Source organism: Parambassis ranga, chromosome 24 (genome assembly GCF_900634625.1).
Source record: "Parambassis ranga chromosome 24, fParRan2.1, whole genome shotgun sequence".
Classification (NCBI taxonomy): Eukaryota; Metazoa; Chordata; class Actinopteri; family Ambassidae; genus Parambassis; species Parambassis ranga.
This window is the reverse complement of record NC_041043.1, coordinates 14,555,716-14,580,908: the sequence shown is the minus strand read 5'-3', so window position 1 is coordinate 14,580,908 and position 25,193 is coordinate 14,555,716. Positions and strand designations below refer to the sequence as shown.

General features: G+C 46.4%; 2 protein-coding genes across 2 annotated transcripts in view; one reads left to right on the top strand and one right to left on the bottom strand.

Annotated features, from left to right (window-relative positions):
- The window catches only part of mdn1 (midasin AAA ATPase 1), a 32,544-nt gene extending 16,283 nt beyond the window's left edge, over positions 1 to 16,261 (bottom strand). The window contains exons 1-47 of the mRNA XM_028397378.1: positions 15,948 to 16,261; positions 15,465 to 15,691; positions 15,152 to 15,376; positions 14,433 to 14,540; positions 14,107 to 14,299; positions 13,813 to 14,022; positions 13,510 to 13,641; positions 13,334 to 13,437; positions 13,143 to 13,257; positions 12,768 to 12,937; positions 11,499 to 11,580; positions 10,960 to 11,055; positions 10,739 to 10,851; positions 10,101 to 10,249; positions 9,959 to 10,019; positions 9,546 to 9,757; positions 9,357 to 9,460; positions 9,136 to 9,280; positions 8,907 to 9,003; positions 8,646 to 8,759; positions 8,307 to 8,454; positions 8,116 to 8,223; positions 7,873 to 8,024; positions 6,684 to 6,862; positions 6,386 to 6,594; positions 6,074 to 6,220; positions 5,858 to 5,999; positions 5,643 to 5,777; positions 5,322 to 5,460; positions 5,077 to 5,209; positions 4,784 to 4,914; positions 4,219 to 4,357; positions 3,995 to 4,109; positions 3,566 to 3,826; positions 3,274 to 3,471; positions 2,982 to 3,190; positions 2,784 to 2,906; positions 2,497 to 2,694; positions 2,180 to 2,287; positions 1,913 to 2,101; positions 1,743 to 1,832; positions 1,397 to 1,660; positions 1,050 to 1,314; positions 806 to 965; positions 575 to 691; positions 291 to 499; positions 69 to 217 (exon numbers count right to left, since the gene is read on the bottom strand). Coding sequence (XP_028253179.1) covers positions 69 to 217; positions 291 to 499; positions 575 to 691; positions 806 to 965; positions 1,050 to 1,314; positions 1,397 to 1,660; positions 1,743 to 1,832; positions 1,913 to 2,101; positions 2,180 to 2,287; positions 2,497 to 2,694; positions 2,784 to 2,906; positions 2,982 to 3,190; positions 3,274 to 3,471; positions 3,566 to 3,826; positions 3,995 to 4,109; positions 4,219 to 4,357; positions 4,784 to 4,914; positions 5,077 to 5,209; positions 5,322 to 5,460; positions 5,643 to 5,777; positions 5,858 to 5,999; positions 6,074 to 6,220; positions 6,386 to 6,594; positions 6,684 to 6,862; positions 7,873 to 8,024; positions 8,116 to 8,223; positions 8,307 to 8,454; positions 8,646 to 8,759; positions 8,907 to 9,003; positions 9,136 to 9,280; positions 9,357 to 9,460; positions 9,546 to 9,757; positions 9,959 to 10,019; positions 10,101 to 10,249; positions 10,739 to 10,851; positions 10,960 to 11,055; positions 11,499 to 11,580; positions 12,768 to 12,937; positions 13,143 to 13,257; positions 13,334 to 13,437; positions 13,510 to 13,641; positions 13,813 to 14,022; positions 14,107 to 14,299; positions 14,433 to 14,540; positions 15,152 to 15,376; positions 15,465 to 15,691; positions 15,948 to 16,046 — 7,173 coding nt within the window. The 5' untranslated portion in view covers positions 16,047 to 16,261. The remainder of the gene's footprint in view (positions 1 to 68; positions 218 to 290; positions 500 to 574; positions 692 to 805; positions 966 to 1,049; positions 1,315 to 1,396; positions 1,661 to 1,742; positions 1,833 to 1,912; positions 2,102 to 2,179; positions 2,288 to 2,496; positions 2,695 to 2,783; positions 2,907 to 2,981; positions 3,191 to 3,273; positions 3,472 to 3,565; positions 3,827 to 3,994; positions 4,110 to 4,218; positions 4,358 to 4,783; positions 4,915 to 5,076; positions 5,210 to 5,321; positions 5,461 to 5,642; positions 5,778 to 5,857; positions 6,000 to 6,073; positions 6,221 to 6,385; positions 6,595 to 6,683; positions 6,863 to 7,872; positions 8,025 to 8,115; positions 8,224 to 8,306; positions 8,455 to 8,645; positions 8,760 to 8,906; positions 9,004 to 9,135; positions 9,281 to 9,356; positions 9,461 to 9,545; positions 9,758 to 9,958; positions 10,020 to 10,100; positions 10,250 to 10,738; positions 10,852 to 10,959; positions 11,056 to 11,498; positions 11,581 to 12,767; positions 12,938 to 13,142; positions 13,258 to 13,333; positions 13,438 to 13,509; positions 13,642 to 13,812; positions 14,023 to 14,106; positions 14,300 to 14,432; positions 14,541 to 15,151; positions 15,377 to 15,464; positions 15,692 to 15,947) is intronic.
- A 107-nt stretch (positions 16,262 to 16,368) lies between these two features.
- Positions 16,369 to 25,124, top strand: casp8ap2 (caspase 8 associated protein 2). The gene is made up of 10 exons (XM_028397778.1): positions 16,369 to 16,692; positions 17,798 to 17,869; positions 18,036 to 18,113; positions 18,231 to 18,331; positions 18,793 to 18,867; positions 18,957 to 19,072; positions 19,155 to 21,301; positions 21,524 to 24,122; positions 24,229 to 24,328; positions 24,403 to 25,124. The coding sequence occupies exons 2-10, from the start codon at positions 17,836 to 17,838 to the stop codon at positions 24,463 to 24,465; spliced, it is 5,313 nt and encodes a 1,770-aa protein (XP_028253579.1). The 5' UTR covers positions 16,369 to 16,692; positions 17,798 to 17,835; the 3' UTR covers positions 24,466 to 25,124.
- Positions 25,125 to 25,193: the final 69 nt, after the last annotated feature.

The following is a 25,193-nucleotide window of genomic DNA, read 5'->3' as shown; positions in this document are numbered from 1 at the left end:
TTCAGTGAAATAATGGGAGCAAAGGCTACTTTTTAATTGGCTTTGTTTTGGTTAATGGATGATGATACCTTCTGACTGGTGACGGTGCGTTGGCAGAGCAAGTACGCCTCTCCACAGGCATGCTGCAGAGCACTGGGCAAATCTACACCTCTCTGCAGCTGGCAGGACAGCAGGGTGGCAGCGTGGAGGAGGGAGGCCACCGACGAGGCAGGGGAGTCTGAACAGCAGTGATCAAAGTGTCAAATAAAAGCTGCAGACTGACAGGTTATTGTCAATCTATCAATGCTTACCCCAGAGGGCAGATTTGATGCCTTTGTGTATTTCAATCAGCAGATCACAAACACAGTCTCCGATCACCCCTGTGGTGTGAAGCAGGGTCTTTAGGTCTAGTTTGTCCCAGCAGACTCCTTCATGTTCCCCTGGGATGTAAACCTCCACTCCTCTGTTCCTCATGGCTCTTGACAGTTCCCCGTGCATGGGGTCCATGGTGAGGAACAACCTGCAAAACCCCACACATCCACTGAGCATGGCCTTCTTTGACAACATGTCAACCAGCTCTGATTGTGAACATTACCTGAAGTTAGGATGTGGTGTGATTTTGGGGGTCTTTCCATCGATGACCCCACGTTCGTTGATGGTGAGGGATCCACCAGGTTCCAGCAGAGCATTGAGACGATCCAGGACAGAAGCGCTGAGGACAGAATTCAGGAACAGGCGGTCAGTCATCTGTGGCTCTAATGTAATCTGACTGAAATTACTATTGAATAATTCAGCTACCATTGTGAGAGAAAGATACATTTCTTACCTGCAGAAGTTGACGTTGTCCATGAGCAGCCAATCACCAGCTTGCAGGGCCTGGACCAGCATGCCGTCCAACCACTCGAAACCTCCGTTTGTCCATCCGTCCTCCAGTTGAGCCATGCGCTCTTTCAGCAATGTGAAGTCCATCTGCAGCTTGGACATGTCTGAAGGAATGACCGAAGCACGTCACGGCACTGGAAATGCATTTATATATGCTGTGTACTTGCAGTTATGTATGAGGCTGTTACCGGTGAAAACTTTGAGCTTGGTGTTGAGCTTCTGCAGGAGGAGGATGATGACCTCCAGCTTGTTCAGTGCCTCCGAGTTGACCGCTCCACCTGTCCTCTGCAGCCCTTCCTCCTTTAACCAGTGGCAGAACAGGCCCCACGTCTGGAGCAGGAACTCTGTGTCCTGGACGCCAACATCTAGTGACATCAGTCCACGCCTTATTACCATGGCAACAATGTAGTCCACGCTCTCCAGCACTTGCTGCCACGGTCTCATGATATCCACCTGGAGTGAGAAATAGATTTTAGACGGGATGCATTCTGCTGTTCCTGGACAGTAAATGTCAAATTAGACACTTCTTGTGTACCTGTTCGAAGCCTCCCAGCAGCTCGGTGGTGTCCATGGCGCTGTTCATGGCCATGACCCTGAGGCGGTGTCCCGTCAGCAAAGCCAGAAGTCTCACCAGGCTGGTCTTCCCACTCCCAGTGGGGCCAACAAGTATGGTCATCCAGCTCATCTCAACACACTTCATCAGGGACTCAAGGGGCCGCAAAGACTGATGTGTGATGGACAAGGGCGGGTCCAGGGCCACAGGAGCTCCGCCGCTGCGATGCAGTACAGAGAAGCCCACCTATAAGGGGCACACCATGTGAGAGGAAACTATTCACTACAGCCATATAATTAAAAAAAAAACACTGCGGGTGGATTTTAACCTGCAGGTTGAGCGGTGTGATGTGGAACTGTCTGGAGCCACAATATGGCTCAAAGTCCTCCCCGAACACCTTCCTGAACACAGACAGCACCTATGTGGAAAAGGAGAAGGTTCATTGGGTGGCCCGGAGATTTAATACTTTTGAGTCAAGGTAAGAGCGAAGCCGTCTACCTGAGCTTTGTCAGCCTCTGTTCTCATTCTGTCAGCATACACCAAGGCTACATGCTGGCCTGGGTTGAAAAATCCCGGCGCCTGGTCGGCCTGCATAAGCTGACACCAGCGGAACATGTCGCGTAGGTTGAACTCCCAGGGGCTCCCCTTCTGACCCCACCGCCTCTCCAAACACACCTCCTGGACAAGCTGTGGGGAGGCAGGAGAAGCATTTATTAACAACTTAATGACTGACGTAATTGCATATTTAGGATAAACAAAACATACCCGGTTACTGAACTCCACCATTTTAGTGATGATTTCCTTATTAATGGTGGGAAAGATAGAGTCTCCAATGAACTCCAAGTCTTTGCTGGTCAGCTGGTCCACAAAAACCTGGAGGCACACGGATACATCAGCAAAAATACAAACAACAAATTACTGCTTTGATGGTTCCCCGCCTTCCTTAGACTTCAGAAATGCTTAATGGTGATGTCCACATACGTTTGTCTATATGGTGTTTAATGCCCATGGAATATTGTTATTAAATAAATGTATAGCCTAGTAAGGCTCTATTCCATTACTCATACAAGCACCCTCCTCACCTGAGTGAATCTGTTGAGGAAGGATTTGGGCAGTCCCTTACGTCCGCCCCCCTGAGTGAAAGGGTTCTGGCAGCCAAAGATCTTGGTCTTCTCATGCTGAACCTGGAAACTCATGCCTAATTCAGGGATGTAGATTTCTGCCCGGTGATCAAAGCAGGCATTCAGACCCTCCAACACTGACTGAGAGGCCAGGTTCAGCTGTCAGCATGAGGAACAAAACATGCCTCTTTAAAATCACACATTTTATCTGCTGGTGTCTAACAAACATGTCTGAACAGGGTTCCTACCTCATCCAGGACAACCCAGTGGCCTGCCTTCAAAGCAGCCAAGAGGGGACCATCCCGCCATGCGAACTCTCCTCCTTTTCCTCCTTCCACTGGGAGGTCTGTCCCAAACAAGTCGGTGACATCCTGCCAGATCGTGCACCTCATTAGTATCAGACATGTAGGATCACATTGGAACCACTGTATAGAACAATGTCCTACCGTCTGCTCCGACAGGTTAATTCTGACCAAATGGTTTCCAGAAGCTTTGGCCAGTGCTGCTACCAGGCTGGTCTTTCCCACACCAGGTGAGCCCTCCAGTAGCACAGGCCTCTGCAGCTTCAGGGCACGCAGGAGCCTCTGAGCGTTGACTGCAGTTGTGCCAGCTGCGATGGCGTAGTCTGACAGGTTACGGCTCTCAGTCTGAGGCCCTGGGAAGTCATTAACATCAGTTATAAGCAATGAGTAAACAACCAGGGATTTGAGATGCTCTCCTGTCCACTGAAGTCCATACCTAAGGCAATGTAGAAGGGGTCAATGCCAAAGAAGTCTTCACCCCACTGTGGCTCTCGAGTCAGACTGCTGTCATACACTCTCAGGGCATCCAGCATCTCCTGATCCAGCTTGGTCATCTTGCTCAGTCGCTCCTGTAAGAAGCCCAGGCAGAGCCGGCGTGCTACAACGGCATTGTCTGAACTCGACACTGTTGTCCCTGCAAAAAAACAAAGGGGGACCCAGAAGCCATCTATAAAACATGCTCTGCATGACACAGTCCTGGTTTAAATAAGAACTAGTCATCTGCTCACCTGAGCCAATGCCGTCTATATAGACCAGACATGCGGCGTGGATGAAGGCAGTAACTGTGTCCAGTCTGAGATCCCACTCTGCTTCCTCTTCATCCTCCAGGGCCCCCATTGTCATGAAGCCATCCTCATCGCGCTCGCACACGGCATTGAGGAAGTTGACCCACGACAGGATGTCTCTGACGCTCAGGATGCAGCGACGGCCGAAGTCCTGCCGGGTCAGCCACTCGATGAAGTCCAGCATCAGCTCTGCAATGTCGCCGCCTGCGTTTGATTCACAGAGAGGTTTCCAAACACTAAACATAATCATTCTTTTATGTGTTTTTTACATTGTCACTGTGTAGAGATGATTCCACTATAAAACCCAATCACAGTAAGTAAATCGAAGTGACTCCATCATCAGGACACGTTTGTTCTCTAACGCTTGTTTACCATCGAGTGAGAGGCCCGAGCGTAGGTTGTGTTGGATAATCTGAACCAGGTCACCGCGGCTGTTACTCTGAGGACACCAGATCTCGGTGAAACGGTTCCTGAGGGCAGGAGAGAGCTGTGCACACACAAATGTACACAAAGTCAGACTCAGCGGACATGAAGCTCCTGTTGGTCACTTTTTAAGCACATTCACACACGTTTCAAACAGCATTTTAAATATTTACCTCCTTCTTGCCAAAGTCTCCTCCGGGGTTCATGGTGGCGACTAGACGGAAACCTGCCGCTGCGCTGATCAGCTCCACGTCGTCGTTGTCCCCGCTGCCCTTCTCTGCCAGCACCAGGGACTTCTCTGTCTCCAGAACACTGACATCAAAACAGATCATGACAGCTTTTGTGAACACTGTTTTACACACGGGCGCTACTGCAGCAGGTGGGAGACTGAAGCGATGCACACTCCACTGTCTTCTGAAGGTGCATTATGTGGCATACAAACAATATGAAGGATGAGGAGAGTGTTTTATTGCATTGAATGCAGCCAGGTTTAACCAAAGTGGGATCAATCGAGTGCATTTTCTCAGCTGGAGATTCAGTTTGTGTTATAAGGTTCCGAATGTGTCACTGCCCTGTTCATAGGGCAATGCTTACTTACATATAATATACATATAATAAGGCATTTTGGACCCCTCAAAGACATAAAAATATGATTTCTGACATCAATTATTCTGGGGAAACGTATAGTGGCGCTCAAACTGCGGACAAAAGTTTGAAAAAGAAAACGTGTGTGTGTACCTGTTCAGTCTTTCAAGCACTGAATCGTCTGCTAGGGAGATCTCATCCATGAGGAACACTCCTCCCTCCTTCATGGCCAGAACCAAAGGTCCATCACGCCACTGAAACAGCCTGCAGTCCTCACCATCAGTCTGTACACACACACACATCACATAAAGGAGACGTCTGGACTCAATATATATCAGCGAAACATGCAAGTGAGCTGAATGCTGTGGGCCTGCAGGTTTGGCTGCAAATACACCCGTTAACTTCAAAGTGTGGAGGCTTTCCTCGCTGTACTGACTCCTCAGTACCTGATGTGTGTGTCTGACGGGTCGCAGGCCTCCCAGGAAGTCAGACGTCTCCATGTGGAGGTGACAGTTGACTGAGAAGAACTTCTGCCCGGCCAAAGCAGCAAACAGCTGACAGATGGTAGTCTTACCACATCTGATGATGGAACAGGAAAAAAAAAAAAAACACAAGTAGTATGCAGTATCTCTACTACAGGAAACAGGAAAACAGAACATCTATAAAAACAATCAGCAGGTCTGAATCTTACCCTGTGTCTCCTACAAGCAGGACGGACTCTCCAAATCGTAGTGCTCGTCCAACCAGCACAGCCAATCTCCTCATGCCGTGTGTCCACACCACGTGACGGAACTCCACTGGTACTCCAGCAATGCTGTCAATGAAGGGACCTGGCAATCAGAGTGTCAACAGAACATCTGAATGTCTGATCACATAAGGATAACACATTCTTTTTTAACAAGGATTTCACAATATGTCATCAACAATGCTGATTTAAAAACAAATGCCAGGTGAACAAACTCTCTTCCACGGTGCTCTCCTGAGTGATATGAAGCCACTGTGTTCTACTCACTGAACTGGCTGATGACCTGTTTCTGAGAAAACAGGTTTTCAGGGTTCACCGTCCTCCTGAAGTGCTTCTCAAGTATGGACAGGATGACGGCCTCTTCCTCTGGCTTCCTCACTCGTCCTGCCAGCAACATGTATCCTAGCAGAGAGGACAACAGGTGTGTTTAGAGTTTCAGTGGAACACAGGTGACCCTCATCATCATCATCATCAGCCCTCACCATCATCTGCCAGATGCTGCAGCCAGTCCTGAGAGGCCTCCGTCTGCTCTGCCAGCCTGTAGCGGTCTGCCCAGCGGAACAGATCTCTGAGGGTGATGAAGCCGTGTTTCCCAGCAAACACGGAAGATCCTCTACGTAAAGACTGGAAGAAAAGGGGCAATAAAAAAAGGCCCGGTAGATAATGCAAACACATAAATATTGCCAGAGCATTGTTACCTGCAGGTCTTGCATGACCTTGACCAGCTTGGTGCAGTAGGAAGGAGGCAGGCTGCACCTCTGGTGGAGGATGGTCTCCAGCTCTGCACTGGGCAGCTCATCAAAGTGCAGCTCCACAAAGCGGTTCCTGAAAGCCCTGGAGAGAACCTGGAGGGTGGAGAAGAGCAGTTATGTTATTCTACATAAAAGGTAAGCCTTCACTCCTCTGTGTAACTAGGAAGCCACCTGAATAAATGCAGTAATACAGTTTAACAGCATGTGGAGCATGTGGCTTCTGTGATTGAGATAAAAAAAAAAAAAACTCTGGTGTACCTTTCTGCCACCATAAAGGCCAGGGGGGTTCTGGGTAGCAAACAGCATGAATCTGGGGTGAGCTTTAATGACTTCCTGAGTCTCGGCCACAAAGAGCTCCCTGTTGTCATCCAGCAGTCTGTTAAGAGCCTCCAGGACGTCAGTAGGAGCCAGGTTCAGCTCATCCAGGATGATCCAGTAGCCTTTTCTCATGGCGTCAATCAGGACACCTGAAGCCGGTTACACAACTTTAAAATCACCCTGTGACTGTGATGGGATGATACTTTGGTTGTTATTCTCTGTATGTTATTTTTTTTACCCTCTTTAAACACCAGCTTGCCCCTGTCGTCTGATGAATAGCAGCCGATGTACTCCTGGATGTCGGTGTGTTCATGGTTGTTGATCCTCACACACTGGTTCCCCGTGGCCGCAGCCAGCCAGCGGATCAGGCTGGTCTTCCCCACGGACGTCTCTCCCTGGATCAGCACCGGGTGAGTCCTGTGAGGTCAAAACATTAAGAGAGAGAGAGAGAGGGTAACGGGAGGGCAGAGTATTGATCTGTCATCAGCTCAATGTGATGATGTTGTGCCAAATTAACCTAAAAGTCTATTGAGAGGTAATGAGGGCCAATACTGACAAAAAGAACGCCACATTCATCACTTGTTATTTATACAACTGTGAGAATTTCTAGTCACCGTGGCCTTATTTGCCACTGCAACATATTTTTTTTTTAATTTTTTAATTTTAGATACTTTAATAATCCCAGAGGGAAATTGTTTAAGGCTGCTGCCAAGCAGTGTCATACAATGACCAGCAAGGCGCGCCACACCAGTGAGTACACTGGAGGCAGTGCGGGTAAAGTGTCTTGCCCAAGGACACACAACAATGACTTAGGGAGGAGTTGGGATCGAACCTTCCGGTTATTGGACAACCCTGCTCTACCACTGCACTTTATTAGAAACACACTATCATGGCTGGAAGTGTTGTTGTGCAGTGTAATACAGTTATAAAGAGATAATCATTACAAAAAGTGCACATCAGCAGCAGAATTCCTGCATAGCTGCAAAAAAAAAACTTGGATTTCTGTTGCATCACTGACTATGAGTGAGTTATTTATGGTTTCCCAGGACTGCTGGAGCATGCAGACCTTTTGTTTTTACAGAACCTTATTAGTGCATATTTTGGAGACATGTAGTGAAAGGTTAAGATTCCTTCATTTACACTTGTTTTACAATAAGCAGTGTAAATGAATATCAAACCATAAGGGTTCATACAGTCAGCTGTCCTCAACAGAAGCCACACAGAGACCTAAAAGCTTCCTGCCAGGCAGGTCACTGACTGCAGAGGACCTCAGTCAAACCACGCTTTTGTCCTGATGCACTCTCGTGCATTCTTTCCTAAAGAGCCTGGAATGGCTGCCAACATGAACGTCTGGCCATTTATAGATGAACTCATTGATTCAGGGGGAAATGGTGTGTGGTGGGGTCAGTCTGGGTGAGTGATCCTACCCTGCAGACACCACTCTGGCAAGGTCGCGGAGGTTGAGCTTGACTGAGGCGGTGAGAATGTAGCTGGGGTCAAGAGCCGGTTCCATCTCACCCTGGGAGACCCAGTAACCCTGCATCTCAACACAGGGCCGGCCAGAAGGTGCCGGGATGGCCTGCCCAAAACATAACGATAAAGTTTTTTTTTTTCTGTTCACCCAAACATGTGCATAGATGAAGGACGATAAATACCGTGAACCGTCTTACTTGTTTGAGACACTTGGTGTTTCCCAGCAGGATGTGCTGACACACCAGTTTCTGCACCAGAGGGTGGGAGTTTCTGTCCAGCTGTGTCAGGAAGCTCAGACAGAAGCCCTGCAAACATCAAGGAGGAGATGTGGATGGAAAGTAGACAAAAATATTACAGTGTCCTATTATTTTAATTTCCGGCCTCCTACCTCATAGAGTGAGCGATGCACGCTGATGCAGGGGTTTGCAGCCACATACTTCAGGGCCCTGCACAGCGTCCGCAGGCTGTAGTGGGGTCTGTGGCCGGTCCCATCCACCAGGTGGGAGTTAGCCTCCTTCCGTACCGCCAGGTAAAAGCTGTAAAATTAAAATGCTTTAAAAAAACTCCTGCCTAATGAAAACAGCTAAGCTGGTCCCTGAGTTTTGTCTCACAGGCTGCGTATGACCCTAAACTGAACAAACGATCAATAGGAGGGGACATGGTCGCTTCCAGTATCATCCGTAAGACTGATTTTACACATTGTCTATAATGTGAGGTACAGGCTCACCTTATGATGCCACTGATCACATTCCTGTGAGGATTCAGGCACCTGAGGTAGTCTGAAACCAGGATCCGTAGGTCTCCCTCACTCTCCAGCTCCTCCATGTACAGCTCAGTAAACCTGGAAGATGCGCGTGTACACACACACACACACACATTAAATCTACCAGCAACAACTATGCTCTGATAGTTGTGTTATGATTTTTAGAGCTGAATATCGTGGTAATGTAAGTGTCTTTGCTGGTTTTCCAGTCTTGTACATTCCCACCTGTTCCTAAGGCCCAGAGGCAGGTTCCTTTTCCCTACATCAGTAGCCGGGTTCATGCAGGCAAAGAGACGGAAGTCTGGGTGGCGAAACAGAGGCTCTGTGATGAAGAAAAACAAACAAACAACAATATTAGAAACGAAGTAACTTGGCTACTCAGTGTGATTTTATGCTACATCTTTGACTTTTAGCTGCATTTTTCAGAAGCTGAATCCAAATGCAGAATCCTCACCCGTGTCTCCACGATCCAGCAGCACCAGTGACCCGGCGCTGCCCTCCAGCAGTCCACTCAGACATTCCAGGGTCTCTGCTGCTGCCAGGTTAATCTCATCCAGCAGGATCCAGTGACCCTTCTTCACTGCCTGAGCTAATGTCCCCTGCAGAGAAACACACACACAGGGTCAGGCCTGCCTCGCTCTGACGCTGTAATCAGTGAGCGTGATGAGTCTTTACCTCCACAAAGGCAAAGACCATGGCTGTCTCACAGGCTCGGATCTGCTGCTGGGTCTGGGTCAGTTTGGAAGCCAGTGCCTCCCACTGCTCCTGTAGCAAAGCAGCTGCACAGAAACACAAAAACCTCAGTCTTTCATCACACTACAGAAGCCATCATTCGACTTTTTTTGCACTATTTTCTTGCACTACCATTTGACTTCTCCTGCAGCTCCTTAGCCAGAGCGGATTTGCAGACATGGTCCATGAGCTTGAGGAGATCCTGCCATCGCTTCCCCCTGAAGCAGGTCTGCACGTGACCCAGGAAGGTCAGGTTCTGCTTCCTTGAGTACGTCTGGGAGAACAGGTCTTCAAAGGCCTCCCGCAGAGGGAGCAGGATCTGCTTGTGGTCTACTGGTTTGTACCTACAGGAGAAGATGGAACTGAAGATGGTTCTCCAAAGCAAAACGTCTGCCCTCAAACACCATACAGTCACAGGGGACTGAATGTAGTGCCTGGTAGTCAAAACGGATCCTGATCGGAACCAGTTTCACTACCATACCTCAGAGAACTATCAATCAAATAATGATGAAGTATCACTGCTTGTTGATGTTACAGATCCTCACCCTCCAAGCAGGTCGGCGGTGTCACTCTGCTGGTTCATGTTCACCACCCGCAGCCTGTGTCCTGTAATGCACACAACAACAACAATATGAGGACACTTTGGAGTACAGGGACGCTTAAAACCGCCACTGAGCCACAGCTCACCTGTGACCCTTGCCAGGTGTTGCACCGTGGAGGTTTTTCCAGTTCCCGTCTCTCCTACCAGGAGAACAGGCTCTCCTTTGGCCACGCACACTGCCAGCTGTTCCAGCAGCACAGCAGACGGTCGAGTGGCAGCAAAGGTCTGGTTATCACTGTTAACGGTGACAGAAACTTTACACAGGTACACAACAGGCAGAGACTGAAGCAAAATATCTACATCTAACCACATTTAGTCTGTTTCCACAAAGATGCTGAACTGATATTACATAAAAAGTCTCTTAAGATATGAGATAGAACACATAGAAACTAGTTTGGGTTCAGATTTTGTTGGCATCCTGAGGTGCTGCACATCTTTCTCTCTTAATACTTGCTCTTATGTTTCCGGTCTAAAGGTTGACACCCACTGCTTTTGGCTATGGACAGGATCAATGTGAATATTTGGGGCCGTTCTGATGGCTGAGCCATTAGACGGCTTTGTTTACCAAATGTAGTTTAAAATCAATTTGATGTTTATTCAATTTACCAGCAGGGGTCTGTTCAGCTCTATCAGTGGGTGAATGTTGACCGACTGATGCGTATTTGGTGTAAACAGAAGTAAAAACGGGGGCGGCAGCGGGGTGAGGGCAGGATGTCCCACTTACACACTCAGTTGGACAGCTTCAGTCTGCTTTCGACACAGAGTCACTCTGCCCACAGAGACCTCCAGCTCCGTCAGTGAGATGCCAGGCTGATACATCTGGCAGAAGTGCTGGGCCTGGAGACAAGCAGAAGCCAGTTCTTAGCATGGATGGAACAATTTTCTACCTCCGAAACACAATGTTTTATTATTATCCTATCAATAATTCGAGCAGAGTTAACAAACCTTCTCTTTGGAGATGTTTAGTTTGCTGCCGATGATCTCAGCCATTCGCAGTCGATTTTTGGGACAAGACAGCATCGCTGTGAAGCAGTCAAGAGCCTGATGGAGGGAAAAGAACACAAAGAGACATGCTGCATGACAAAAACTGAAACTCTGAGTGTGTATCCACTAATTTGAAATGTAAAAATAGGCACACCAAATCACTGTCCAGTGTCCAATGCATACAATGAAACAGCACACTGAAGAGACCTTCAGCGTACACTGTCGTTAATCTTTTGAGAGCTGCTTCAAAGAGAGCTTTTTCTCTAAATTTCCATAATCTATGTTATAATTATGGAAAAACAAAGCTGAAATATGTCACTTTGAGTGCAATGACAAATACAGAACACATGACATGTTTACTTTTGTGAATAACTTGAACTTTTACAGAATATTCTTATTTTCTGGGACACTACTTCATGTAGTTACAGCACTTTGTTGGTGTAATATATACTTTTTTGGCATGATAAATATATTTTTTAAAAGAGAAATCAGATGCTAACCTCTTGGAAGACATGTTGCGCAGAGGCTGATGAGGTGTGGTCAAAACTGACACTGATCCGCTCGCACCATTTCAGCAGGTCCCTACAGAGACATGAGGACACAAGAAAGACGTAATCAAGACCCATTACAAGTTATTATATATATATATTTTACTACAAGCTTATACCGAATGAGCAGCAGGACTGGCAGCAGTATGAACACCGAGTGAATGTGACTCTTTCAGTGTAATAAACCCTGATGACCTGCACTGGCTACACATGAGCATCGCTAGCTCTGTTATGTTGATTACATTGATCCATTAAAAAAACAACATATGTTCTATGAAAGTGGAAACTACAGACTTATTCATTTACAGCCGCGTCCCTCGATGGGTCACCTTGAGCACATGTGGAAAATTCAAACAGCACCAGAACTGGGAGTAATGTCTCTAAGTGAGCAGGCGTTTAGAGAGCTGTTACCTAACGGGGGTTCACTGCTGTGACCTGGAGAACCTGTGGATCCAGCCCATTGTCCAGAGGACAGTCTGATCAATAATCTATCGAGCGCAGCAGCTAGTGGAAAGCTAATTAAAGTTGTGGAGAGTTGCAGACAGGCTGGTAGTTTTCTCTGGGAGGGGAACATTTAAGGCGAGGAGGCTGAAACCTTTTGGCGTTTGCCCCCACAAATGATGGCTCTCCTGGTAGAGTGGTGCTGTTTGGGGCGGACAGTACAACCAGTGCCGTGTCACTGTTAGTGTTAGTTTTCCAGAAAAGTTGGTGACTTGGGTAAAACTATAAAAAACTGATCATCAGAAAGGACAGACTGAACTTTGGGATGACAGTGTTCAGCTGTCACTGAGGTGGTATAAGCTGCTGTGTGTTACATGAATTTAAATTGAACCAATATATCCCATGATCTAATTTTAGATAAGGTGCAAACCTGGGCAAAAATAATAATATGTTGATTCAGTCTTGGTCTACTTTCTGGGAAACCATGGAAGTGTCAAAATCTGTAAGCCACATATAGATCACAAGTCTTCTTGTTATACATGCTCTCAGCATTTATTGTTAATACCTGCACATCTGGGTGATGTGTTGTTGACACACTGACAGACAGCAGATTACATCAGTGTGTCTCTTGGCTGACATGTTAGGCCAGTATTGACTTATTATTACATCACACTTTGGATAAGCATGTTGTTCCCAGCAAAAACTACTAAGGTTCCACCGATGTGATCTGTGTTCCAGTGTAATATATATATAAATACTGCAGCTAATACTGGCCCTCACCTCAGTGACAGAGCTCTTCCTTCCAGCTGTGTGCTTTTGTCCTCAGGCTTGTGCTGCTGGCTGTCATCAGAGGTTTGGGACTCTGGGTCTCTGTCCCCCGTCAGCTGGCAGTAGATATCCAGGAGACGGTCCGACACCACTGTCAGCTTGGGATACCTGCTGATGAGCACCTAAACAGAGAGGGAAGGGATGAGGGAAGAAGATTTTAGCAGCTGTGTATGCAACTGGAACAGCCACACCATCTACTACTTTCTAGAGGAGCTTAATGCTGCTTGTAAGCAGACTGTTCCATTTTTTTTTACTAATGAGGAACAGTGTCCAGCTTTCCACAGCAATCAGAACCTAAGGTGATGAGGCTGGAACTGAGAATCTCACCTTCTTCAGCTCTTCTCGTGTCATATTGAACATCTGCAGTTTGGTCCAGTACTTGTCCAGCAGCACAGCGTGGGAGTTCTGTGGTTTGTGCCAGCTACCCCCACTGCAGTACATCCTGCAAAACACAAACATGACTGTCACGTGTCCACGTGGTTTCTATAAGGACACTTAGGAAGTAATGATACCGTTACCTTCTGGTTGCGAAGAACTGAAATCCAGGGGCAACATCGATGCAATCCTCCCGTCCTGGAATCATCAGTTTTTTATTCTCCATCAAAGGCAGGAGCACAGATATCTGGAAAAAAAAGCCCAGTTGTTAGCTGTGTAACTCATGTTCTGCACATCTACCAAGGAGTTTTAAACTCACCACATCCAGAGGTGCATGGTCAATGTCTTCTAAAAGAATCCACTGGCCTTTGGATACAGCTTGTGTCAGTGTTCCTGGCTGCCATACAAACTTCCCGGGTATATCTGTACATCGATACATCCCCAGCAGCATCTGTGCAGGCCGAAAAAGAGCAATATACAATGTTTATGAAGTTAAAGTAGCACTCCAGCAACAGAAAGTAATGCTGAGTTACTGCATTAATCGAACATGGTATGAGCCTTCTTATGGGATGAGTTGTATTATTCAGGTAAAAGTGGTGGAATCAGCCTTTATCTCTCTCACCTTGCTGTCAGTTTGATCTCCGAGCTGGACCTTGAGAATTTCTGTGGCTTTTGTATGTCCTGTGACAGCAGCCATAAACTCCACTAGGGCAGTTTTACCGCATCCAATAGGACCCTCGAGGAGCACAGGTTTGTGAGAAGCCACAGCCAGAGCCAGTCTTCTCAGATTACGGCAGGTCGAGTCCACCAGCACCAGATCGTTTGGATTTATCTACAAAAAACAACCCCATTAAAAAAAAAAAAAAATCAGGAACTGCAGCCGCAGAGACACCGTTATGTGACAACAATGACATACCTGTTCAGCCTGTCTGGGAACAATCCTTGGCAGGACAACACCACAAACCGCCACAACGTTCTGGGACAGATCCTCTGAAACCACCTGGCCCCTGGTAAACTTATTGGCTTTCTCCTGGCGCCACATCACAGAGCCCTGATTGGCTAAGACGAGGGCTTTCTCTACCTCCAGCTGCTGGGTTTCTTCCAAAGCCCTAAAAAAAATCATCATGACAAAGAGAACAAAGAAATCAGTTTCCAATCAGTTATATTTGTAGCTGCACATCAAATGTGTTTCAGCCACCTCACAATAGCCTATGTTCATAACACAAATACATGTGTACAAACCTAATTTTCATGTGTAGGATCTCATCACTTGATAGCACCTTCCTCAGGAAGATGGTTTTCTGATTATCAGTCATATGCGACACCAGTGCTAAACAGTGGGCGGTGTACCTGTTAGAGACAGGGAAAAAACACATGTATGTAGGTCACATTATGAAACAGAATATGAACAAAATATCACAGATTAAGGTGCCTTTAAAGGTAGGGTAGGAGATTTTAAAAACTTTTTCAAGATTTCAAGAAGATTTGGAAAGTAAACACACGCCCCTTTCTCTCGGAGCTCACCCCGAAGCCACGCCTCCCAATCACATGGACGCACATTACCTGAAGACGAGCTGCGGTCTGTGACTTCGGCCATCATGCACGTACCTCTCTGGTGCACGCAGAGCAGGAAGAGAGTGACAACCAGCCAATACTCCGTGCAGGGTCCCCCCGGAGGATTGGCTGATGTTTTTAGCGTTTTATAGCTTCCACAGATGATTCATATTCTTCGTTTTAATGTGAAACTTCCGAACTAATCGGTTGCTATCGGATTGTAAAGAGAAGTTACACTAATTTAACAAAACCCACCTTTAATATTCTTACTTCAGTCCAATATCTTGGGTTTTTATTATTAAAAAAATCTACTTGGGAATCAATAAAGTATCTACCTCAGTATTAAAACATGTGTTTCCCGGTAATTCCCAATATGAATAGCGTCACTACTTGTTCGATTTACGTACCCTCGAACCATGACATCACTGGTCAGCAACAGGGACACACACGGACTCCAATCCCAGAGCATTCGAAACTTGGCACAGTCACTCTGGAGAAAGCGGAGGGTGGCGCCCATCAGGTCCCGCAGCTTCATCCTTCTGGGGCCATACTGGACAGCTGAGGACTCCTCGCTGGTGAAGAAGAGCCTCTGAAACACTGGTGGGGCATTGTTGAAATACCTCGCAGCAAAGCTTTTTGGTAAAAAAAAAAGGGCAGAAATTAGATCCACATCTAGAAATCGATAATGTTGAGGACTGAAAAATGAAAAAGTCCACTTACGCCTGTGCATCAGGACTGATGACGAGGAGTTTGCTGAGGGCCACGCACAGGCGTTCGTGGAGGTCATGGTTGATCCTGCCTCCGGCTTTCACCCTCTCTGAGTTCCGCTCCAACAGGTCCAGAATCAGCGGCCGAACATGGCGTGCGATGAGCAAACTATAATCCTTCTCCAACAGCAGCTGGGCCAAACACTCCAGAATACACTGCCTGTCCTGCTGGTTCCATATCTGAAAGAGAGGTCACATGGGCAGTCGATTGGAACACTGATTGGTTACTGTACAAGCAAGTAATTTCTCTTTCAAAACATATACACCCTGAGGATTATTAATCCACTTGGAGACTGAATATATATTTGTGTATCAGGGATTACTGACACGTGAAGGTGAGGTTGCTGCGTGCTGCACACAGGGCACAGGGCTCAACTTGAAAATAAATAATGTAATTATATTATTCCAAACAATAAAAGGAGCGAATATATCTTACCTGCTTGGACAGATACTGGCTTAGTTGGTTGTTGTGACTTTTGTCAACATGTCTGGATATGGTTCCCAGTGATGACAGGCTCAGTTCTAAATTTTCCATCGTACCATTTGTCGCGTTGTAGAGAAGCGCTCTTCAACCAAAACAAGCCCGCACGCTCTGAGAACACGGCTCCTGGTGAATTGTTCCTATTTACTCAATCAAACTGTGAGCTTCATTATGCGTTTGTATCGCTGAAGCCGTATCATAACACACACAAACACGTTCCCGTCACTGCTGTTAAAAATCCTGTCCACATGTGAGCAAAGCATCGAACTCCTTCCGGGTCGCGTCGTATTCCTCCCGCCCCTCCCCTTTCCTTTCCCTTTCCCTGTCACGTCGCGTTGTGATGACGCGCACGGACAAGCGACGCCAGTGTCAGAGACAGAGAGCGCAGGCTCCCTCCCTACCTACCTACCTACCTACCCGCGAGTGGAAGTGAACTTTTGCTCGATCTAACCGCCTTTGCATGCTACCGTTTCGGCTTTATGCTTTCCGTCGCTGTCGCTGGGTGCAGGAGGCGGTGCTGCCGGTCACATTTAGGGGTTGACTCCCTTTTTTTAAAGGCTTTTTTTGGGAGACCTGGGAGCTGCTAGAATACACCCACAGCACTGACAGACCGCGGGAAAATGTCGTTACTTCCTGTGCAATGAAGTCTTGGCGCGACATTACGGTTGTAAACAACTGCAGGACACACAACAATACTCAAGTGAGTAAACCAACTAATTATAATAATTATTAATGCATTAATATACCAGTTGTGGATGTATGTTTATAGATGTGCATGTGTTAGCCTCACTTCGGCGGTTTTTTGTTCGATAGCAGTTGATGGGTACAAACATGACTTTCTCCTGAATAAATAAGAGGTACTTAGATTAATGTTAGCTTGTATGTGTAGATGCCACATAGTAATAGTTGGTCTGGGTGTCTGTCTTGGCTGCGGTAACACCCAATTCAAGTGCAAATTTGTGTTTAGTCGTTGGGGGTTGTGTGAGTTTAGCACTCTAACGTTACCAGCTAACAATAGTTCGGTGGATGTTAGCTTGATTCTGAAGCTCAGAATGATCATTACTAAACAAAAAGCAGGAGTAGATATAGAAGTAATATTTTTGCTGGGAGGTCTTCCAAGCTTTCAGGGTGTCTGGATCTCTCTGTCCCTGTCTTTGAGGTTGAGGCTTTGTTCTTTGGTGTCTTTGTTTGGACAGCAGTGAACACAAGGAGTCTAGCTAGACAGTAACTCATCCTGATAATAACATGGCATTTGTTGAATACACATATGTGTACACGCCTTGTGTCCTCTTCTGTTATTACATTATAAATACAAACTGAACACACTGAATAATTTGAGATCAAACAGAAACACACACACACACACACACACACACACACACACACACACACACACGCACACATATATATATATATATGTGTGTGTTTATATATGTGGACTGGTGTTGGCCTCAGTGACTCACAGGATGTAAATATAATGAATAATGAAGCAGCAGCGATGAAGACACCGCCAGCACCAGTTTGTAACCCAGACTTTGTGACATCCATGGATTATTCTCCAGATAGAGGCTGTGTCTCATCTCAGGGGGATGCAGAGGAAGCTCTCTGCATATTGTTTAAGTATTTGTTTGACCAGCTGTCATGAATTGCCACAGAGAGATCCAATCATATAGAAATCAGATTCTGGATTATTACAGTCTGTAAATGCTCCTGAACGGACACACGGTTGCTGTATCACCTCTCCTGACTTATTGCGGTCTTGACATGGATCTTAACTGTTGGTTTTTCTTTGTCTTTGTTGTCAGGTATTCCTTAATGATCTAAGCCACAGAATTATTTAGGGATGGAGGACATTGACGCCAATGATGCTTCTGGCCGTAAGTAAACACACTGTAATATCAAGATTCACTTAATGTTCTTAAAGTTTATAAACTACATATTTATTTATCTGGAGAGAAAATGTTTTCTGCCTATAAATCTATACACATATTCGGTGTAAGTCTTTACATGTAAACATGATGCTAATGAGTCTAATATTCACAGTTTTGGTACCTGATGGAACCAATGAAGATTCGGTGGATATCTATGATGGACTGGATGTTGGATTTAGCAGCGGTGCAGGTGAACATTCCTCATAAATGTTTTCACTTTGATTTTCCATATATATTATTATTATTATCAAATGTTACTGTGTGTATAATAAACATTTAATCCTTTTTTTGTGTGTGTTTATGACAGCGAAGTCACCTCCAGTTGGTTCTCAGCTGACCGAGTCAATGGATCTGTATGAAGACATTGTGACAGAGGAACACCAGAGCAAACAGTCATCATACAATGAGGTGAGATGCCACATTCTTGAACCTTTCATTTAATTTGTTGTTGTTGTTCACACTAGCCCCGTTCACACTGCCTGGTCACGAACAGAACCTTTAATCAGGTGTGAAATGTTTAAAGGTAGAACTTTGAGACAGCAGGTGAGTGTGTGAAAGTGCACCACAGGACACACAAGTCACACCTCTGATTGGGCAACAACACCAGCTTCTATTTTTGTTTTTGAACAAACACATGTGTTATGAAGTGCAGCCTCTCTGTGAAAGGGGCTACGTTCAAACTCAATTGATCAAAGTTTTAAAAAACTTTAATCCACACCACAGTTTGGACCACTTGGACATTTTAACAAGGAGACACACCATGGCAACTAGAATGCTAAACAGAGAGTCTACAGTAAACAGCTTTTTCCTCATAAAGTTAACACACGTGGCAGGTAAAAATAAAATGTGTTCTTTTTGTGTGTCTGCAGCTACAGGCCAGATTTCAGGCAGCTCAAAACCAGATCAAAGAGTTGCGCAGGAGGCTGGAGCAAATGGAGATGCAGGTGAGTCTTATTTTTCATTTGTTGAAGTGATTGATTGATTAGATGCTGCTCAGCTTCGTTGAGCTTCATTGTCTTCCTCTTATAAACAGAACACAGGGCTGAGCTCTGAGAACTGCTGTCTCAAAAAGAACATCTCAGCACTTCTACGGACAGCTAGACAGGAGGTGGCACGAAAAGATGCAGAGATCCAAAGGCTGAATCAAAGGTGTGTTTTGGTATTATGTGTTTCACACTGAAGCGTACATGGTGGAAATAATTAATCAATAATCACATGTTGGTTTTTCCAGGTCAATAAAAGGTCCACATCATTCTCACATAAATAATCCAAATTCCTCCAGTCGAAACCCCACAAGCAGCAGGCCACCGCCACCTCCACCACTGTCCAGTCTTCCACATCCTCCTCCTCCTCCACCGACTCCACATCCACCTGCCTCACCTCCCAGAGGCGACCAGCTTCCGCGAGATCCGCCTCATCCTCCAAAAGGATCTTCCCACAGTAATTCAAAAAGAGACAATGAAGTAGGTGAGAAACGGACTGAATCCGACAAATACAAGTCCAAACACAGGGAAGAAAAGCGTCAGTCATCATCTGAGTCTATGGACAGGAGACATCGAAGCCCCAACAGAGGCAGTCATGCTCATGAGAAAAACAGGTCTCACAGAGCAGACAAAGACAATGAACGAAGGTACGACTCTGGGTCGCACAAAAGCAGGAGGCACCACAGATCAGACGGGGCTAAAACCTCTTCACCGGACATTTTACACAGTGCAGCATCCTCTGATGACAAGAAAGGGAGCAGCCGGGAGCGGAGACAGGATAAAAGCAAAATATCAGATTCTGAACACAGTTGTGCAAAAGACAGCAACACCCACAGGGACAGAAAGATCAAAACTAGTAACGGACACAGCAGAAGTTCCAACTCGAAAGACCGGAAACAGTCTTCTGATGATCGCCACCGTGATTCTTCCAGAGAGATGGACGGGCATAGACAGAAGGATCATCACAGGACTGTGGAGAGGCGGCCCGAAGGGGAAAACAGCAGAAAGCATAAGAGGACCAGTGAGTCAGAGATGAGCAAAGAGGAAAAGAAGCCGAGATCCAAGGAGTCAGATCTAGTTAAACCAGATGACTGCAGTAAGGAAAGGCAGGATAAGACCCCTAAGGACCTACAAAGACCGTCTAAGGAGCCAAATGTGGTTCAGAGAAACTCTGTAGAGGAAAACAGTCCGAATCGTAAACTGTGTTTTATGGAAACGTTAAATCTTACTCTGTCGCCAATTAAGAAGCCAGTGCTGCCCATGGATGGCAGCCAGAATGACCTCACACCAGTGGACAAGGATGTGGAAAACTCACCAGATGAGGACAAGTCTCAGCCTAACATGGAGGACATGTGTGTCATTGATGAAACAGACCACAGTGAATTAGAGGCTGCAGCGGAAGATGTTGCAGAAGAGTCTCCTCATAACCTCAAAGCCTCAAGCTCCGAACAGCCTGATGTGACAGATGTCCAAGAAAAGGACAAAAGTGAAACAGTCCAAAATTCAGTCCAATCTACCTCAGCTCAGTGCCAACCTTTGAATAATGCAGAGAATCAGATGCTGCCAGGAGAAAGTAGTTCTCTACCAGCAGTGGACAGTTCAAGAAATCATAAGGACAAACCTAGCCTGGTCTCAACCAGCCAGGTAGCTGAGTGTGAACCACTGGAAGTGCCACATAGTCCACGTCCCGGCAACACGTCTGGAAGCTTTCCTGAACAGGACTCAAGCAAAGATGGACCTGAAAATAATACTGCTGCTGTTACAGAAGCCTCTGTGCCCAACACAAGTGTTGGACCTCTCACAGATGATGTTCCGCCACAACCAAAGGAAGTGGATGTCTCAGAAGACGTGGCTGAAAAGGTCAATCAGCAAATTCCTCCCACTGCCCTGCCTCAAGTCTGTCCTCCTGCTTCGTCCACTTCCTGTTGCGATACACAAGATAGTCCTAAAGGTTTCGATACTGTATCCAGCACAATCAGCCTGGAGTCTGTCCCAAAGGAAGGGCTGAGTTTAAAGGAGGCCATTTACGTTTTAACACAGAGCAACGAAGACAGCAGCGACGGCGGCAGCAGCATCACAGCTGAGCCCGGCTCTTCCACCGGCTGCATCGGAGTGTCCAAAGTTAGCAGCACAACAGAGGACAAGACGCTACCAGAGAGGTACTCTGACCTCACTGTTACACCCAAGAAAAGAGCCACTCCTGTAAAAAGACACGAGAACCATCAGCTGGGCTCTTCGCCATTACTTCATGATGAGGACTCCATGATGCGCACACTGAGTAATCTGAAGAAAATCCCAGATGTCATCAGCCCGCTCAGGAGCCCGGTGCGGATCACCAAGAGAGGTCTGCTGCATGCGCACGGCAAGCCCGGTCACGTGAAGAGCCTTCAGAAAGGTAACGATAAAGACGTTTTTTTCTGTTTTAGTTTGTGTGTCGTCCCCTCATGTCATAAAGAATACGTGTTATTACAAGATAATCAAGATATTAAATGATCAACATTACAGTTTATTAATAAACATATGCTAAAGAGAATGAGATATAAAACCTTTTCAGTAATTTGAAAAAGGGAAAAAAAGACCGTTCTGTAATTCTACTGTCTTGTTTCTTCCTTTGCAGAGTTTTCCAGCACTGCAGTGGGGGCAGACTCAAGAAAGTTGGATATAAACAAAGAGAACAAATATCCACTTTCTCCTGCCAAAAGCGACGCACAGAACATGGTGGATAATGTGCCTTCGAGTCTCTCTGAAACCGATCTGGAGGAAGGAGAAATTCTAAGCGAAAGCGACGAGGCAGCCGCGGGCTCACCTGCTCCTGCAACCAAGAGGCCAAAGCTGACACCGCCGGTCAGAAATAAAGCGAGTCCTAAGTCTGTCAGTCTGTCATCAAAGAGGAAATGTGAAGAAAGACTTGTTGCTCCGAAAGAAACCGCCGGGGTGTCGACCCGAAGTCCCAAAAGCCGTTTTAAAACCGTTTGCCCTGCGGCAAGCAAAGCGTCCTTTTCCACCATAGAGGAAATAATGGAGACGTTCAAGCTGGTTCGTGCTGAGATCAGAAAAAAGTACATGAAGCTTCATAAAACCTTTCCTAAGAAGAGCTTCTATGGTGTGATGGACAACTTCCAGGAGTCCTTTTTAGAGTTTGTGGACGGTGCCAATTTTGGTCAAATATGCAGTCAGGTAGGGGAGCTGAAGTCTAAGCTGAGGAAGCTGATCTCATCCGTGTTCAGCAAGGTGTCAAATAATGGCATCGTGAAGCGCATTTTCGAACAGCAAGCAGTCGATCTGAAGCAGAAGCTGTGGGACTTTGTAGACGCCCAAATCAACTACTTGTTTAGGGACATTCATGCGACACTGAAGGGCCTTTGCAAAACAGCAAGACCTCGGGACAGGACGTCCAGTGGAGATGAGAACATATCCAAACGGTCTTCTCCAAAGAAGGACCCTCCCGCCAGTCTGAACAGGACCATGTCATGTCCTGTGGTGCCTTATAAGACTGGACTTGGAAGCAGAGGTAAAGACATCAGGATCACAAACGTCGAAAAAGACAGGACTGCCGATTCGCATCCAGCAAGCACGCCAACTGTAGTGGAGTTCCTTCCTCCCAAAAACCCTCCTTCAACCCCGGAGAAAAATGGCATCTCTTCTTTGGTGGTTTCTCAAAATGGCTCTTTGCTTGACAAAACAGACTTTGAGCTTCTCACAGAACAGCAAGCCTCCAGTTTAACGTTCACCCTGGTGAGAGACTCTCAAATGGGAGAAATCTTCAAGTGTCTCCTGCAAGGATCTGACTTGTTAGAAAACAGTGGCATCACTGGAGACAACACGGCTTGGTCCCTCAGTACGCCAAGGAAGGACGGGGAAAGATTCATCAGCATCACCACGCCATCCAAATTCGACTCCCCGTCTAAACTGCTGTCACCAAACAAGTTCGACACTCCCTCTAAGCTTATTGCTACGTGGTCGAGTATTTCGCCTCGCAAGATGTCGTCCCCACGCCAGAAAGACCGGGTGCCGCTGAATCCGGATTTATTTGATGAAAGCTGCCTGTTAGAAGTCCCATCAGAGAGCAGAGCCGGCCTGCCGTCACAGAAGTCATATTCTATTCTAGCTGAAGATCTGGCGGTGTCCCTCACCATTCCGTCGCCTCTCAAGTCCGACAGCCACCTCAGCTTCCTGCAGCCGTCGAGTATGAGCATGCACATCATGTCCACTCCGGACAGTGTCATCAGCGCGCACATCAGCGAGGACGCTCTGCTGGACGGGGAGGACGCCACGGAGCAGGACATCCACCTGGCCCTGGATACCGACAACTCCAGCTGCTGCAGCACCAACAGCAGCAGCGTGCCGTCCGAGCCGCTCGCCACGCCTTTCATCTTCAAGCCTGACGTGCCCATGCAGGCGCTGGTGATGGAGAAGTCCAACGACCACTTCATCGTGAAGATTCGTCAGGCAAGCACGAGCGCAGATGTGACGCTGACCGCTGATGAGACACTAACGGAAGAAGACCAGCAACACGGAGAGGACACGGCGGCTCAGGACAGTCAAGGAAATAAGTCAGTGACAGAAACGAATCAGCGCGACGCTGTACCGGCAGAGAACAATCTCTCTAACCTTCCTAAACCTGAGGTCTGTCCGCTCGTCTCAGAATCAGATACCCATCTCTTAACACTAAAGCCCAGTCCATCCCACAAAAAAGAAGTAACGTCACCTCAACATAGCACCTCAAAGGGTTCTAAGAAGTCCCCAAATCATCCTCATTCTGATAAGTCAATGAAAGACGGTTCTGAAAGCTCTGACTGTTCCACAGCAACATGTCAGATCAAAAAACACGCCACACCCCAAAAAAGTCCTTCAAACTCTCCATGTGAGTCACGGAAGAGGACCAGTCCTCATAAACCTGCTACACACCACCAGAGCCAAACACCACAGTCGCATGTTTCAGACTCGGACAGAGATGAAAGGGACGAATCAGAAAAGAGCTCGACTATCACCGAGGAGACCAGCAGCTCTCCGGAGAAAGAGCAGAGGAGCTCTGGAAGAAAAAGAAAGAAGCAGCAAAGGAAGTCAACAGTGAAGCGGTCTAGGAAGGAAGAAGAGGAGAGCAGACAAGATCCTGTGATGAAGGAGGACGAGGACTCTAATTCTCTGTCCCCCAGCAGCCTGTCTGCCAAGAACCTTGTGAAGAAGAAGGGCGAGGTGGTGATAGCGTGGACCAGGTTAGTGCAGCTTGTGTATCTGAGCTGGATCCCCAGACATTATCCTGTAAAGTAGTTAAAAACAGAAGGCCACAACATGAAATCGCTTTGTTTTTCCTCTGTCCAGAGATGAAGATCGAGCTATTCTGATTGAACTGAAGACAAAGGGTGCTTCACGTGAGACTTTCTCCGCCCTGTCAGAGAAACTTGACAAGCCGCCGGCTCAGGTAAATGAACCGCTTCTTCTTCTTCTTTGGTGAAACCTGAATGAACATCCAGTAACTGTCGCATCTTTTCACAGATTGCTCACAGGTTTCAGCAGCTCATAAAGCTCTTTAAGAAGCAGGAGAAGATGGACCCCTGAGTGCAGACAGTTCCAGTGTTAAGCTCTGATGGTGCAGGAAGATCGATTCTCAGGTTGGTCGCTGCACAGCACTGACCAGCAGAAATATGGACTGGAGTATTTACCCGTGCTTTAATATGTCTTTTCTCAAAAAGGACGTCTGCTCACTTTCTGTGAAGGTGTGTTGTCCTGAATACAGCTCAGTGTTTTTGATGCACTTTTTGGTTTTGAAATCACTACTACAGCCTGATCCTCTCAGATGGCTTCAGGCTCACAGCAGCATCTGTTTGAGTTTTTTACTCATATTATATCATTCCTGGTTTTACAATAAATATGGTGCAACCTAGCCCAGGTCTTTTGGTATCTTTAGTTGCCCAGACTAATTTACTGGAAGCAATTAGAGATCGTCAAACATTTGGACTGACGATTTTGTCCTTTTTTTTTTTTTTTATCCCGACAGTTGGGATTTTATTTTAATTATGTGTGAAGGGAGTGCTGATACATTTGAAGTGTTTAAAGTGTTTACATGTCAAGGACTGTATGTTTGTCTCAGTTAATACAAATGAAGCCTTTTATCTGTGTGCCTGAATCAGCTTTTTGTTTGACTCTTCTTATTATAAGCAGTATAGAATGTAATATTGTATATAATTCTTTACTGAAAATAAAGTTTTATTTATTTATTCTGCTTCCATCCTTATTTAAATATAGATTTAACATGTCCGTTTGCATAATAATCATTGAACTAATGT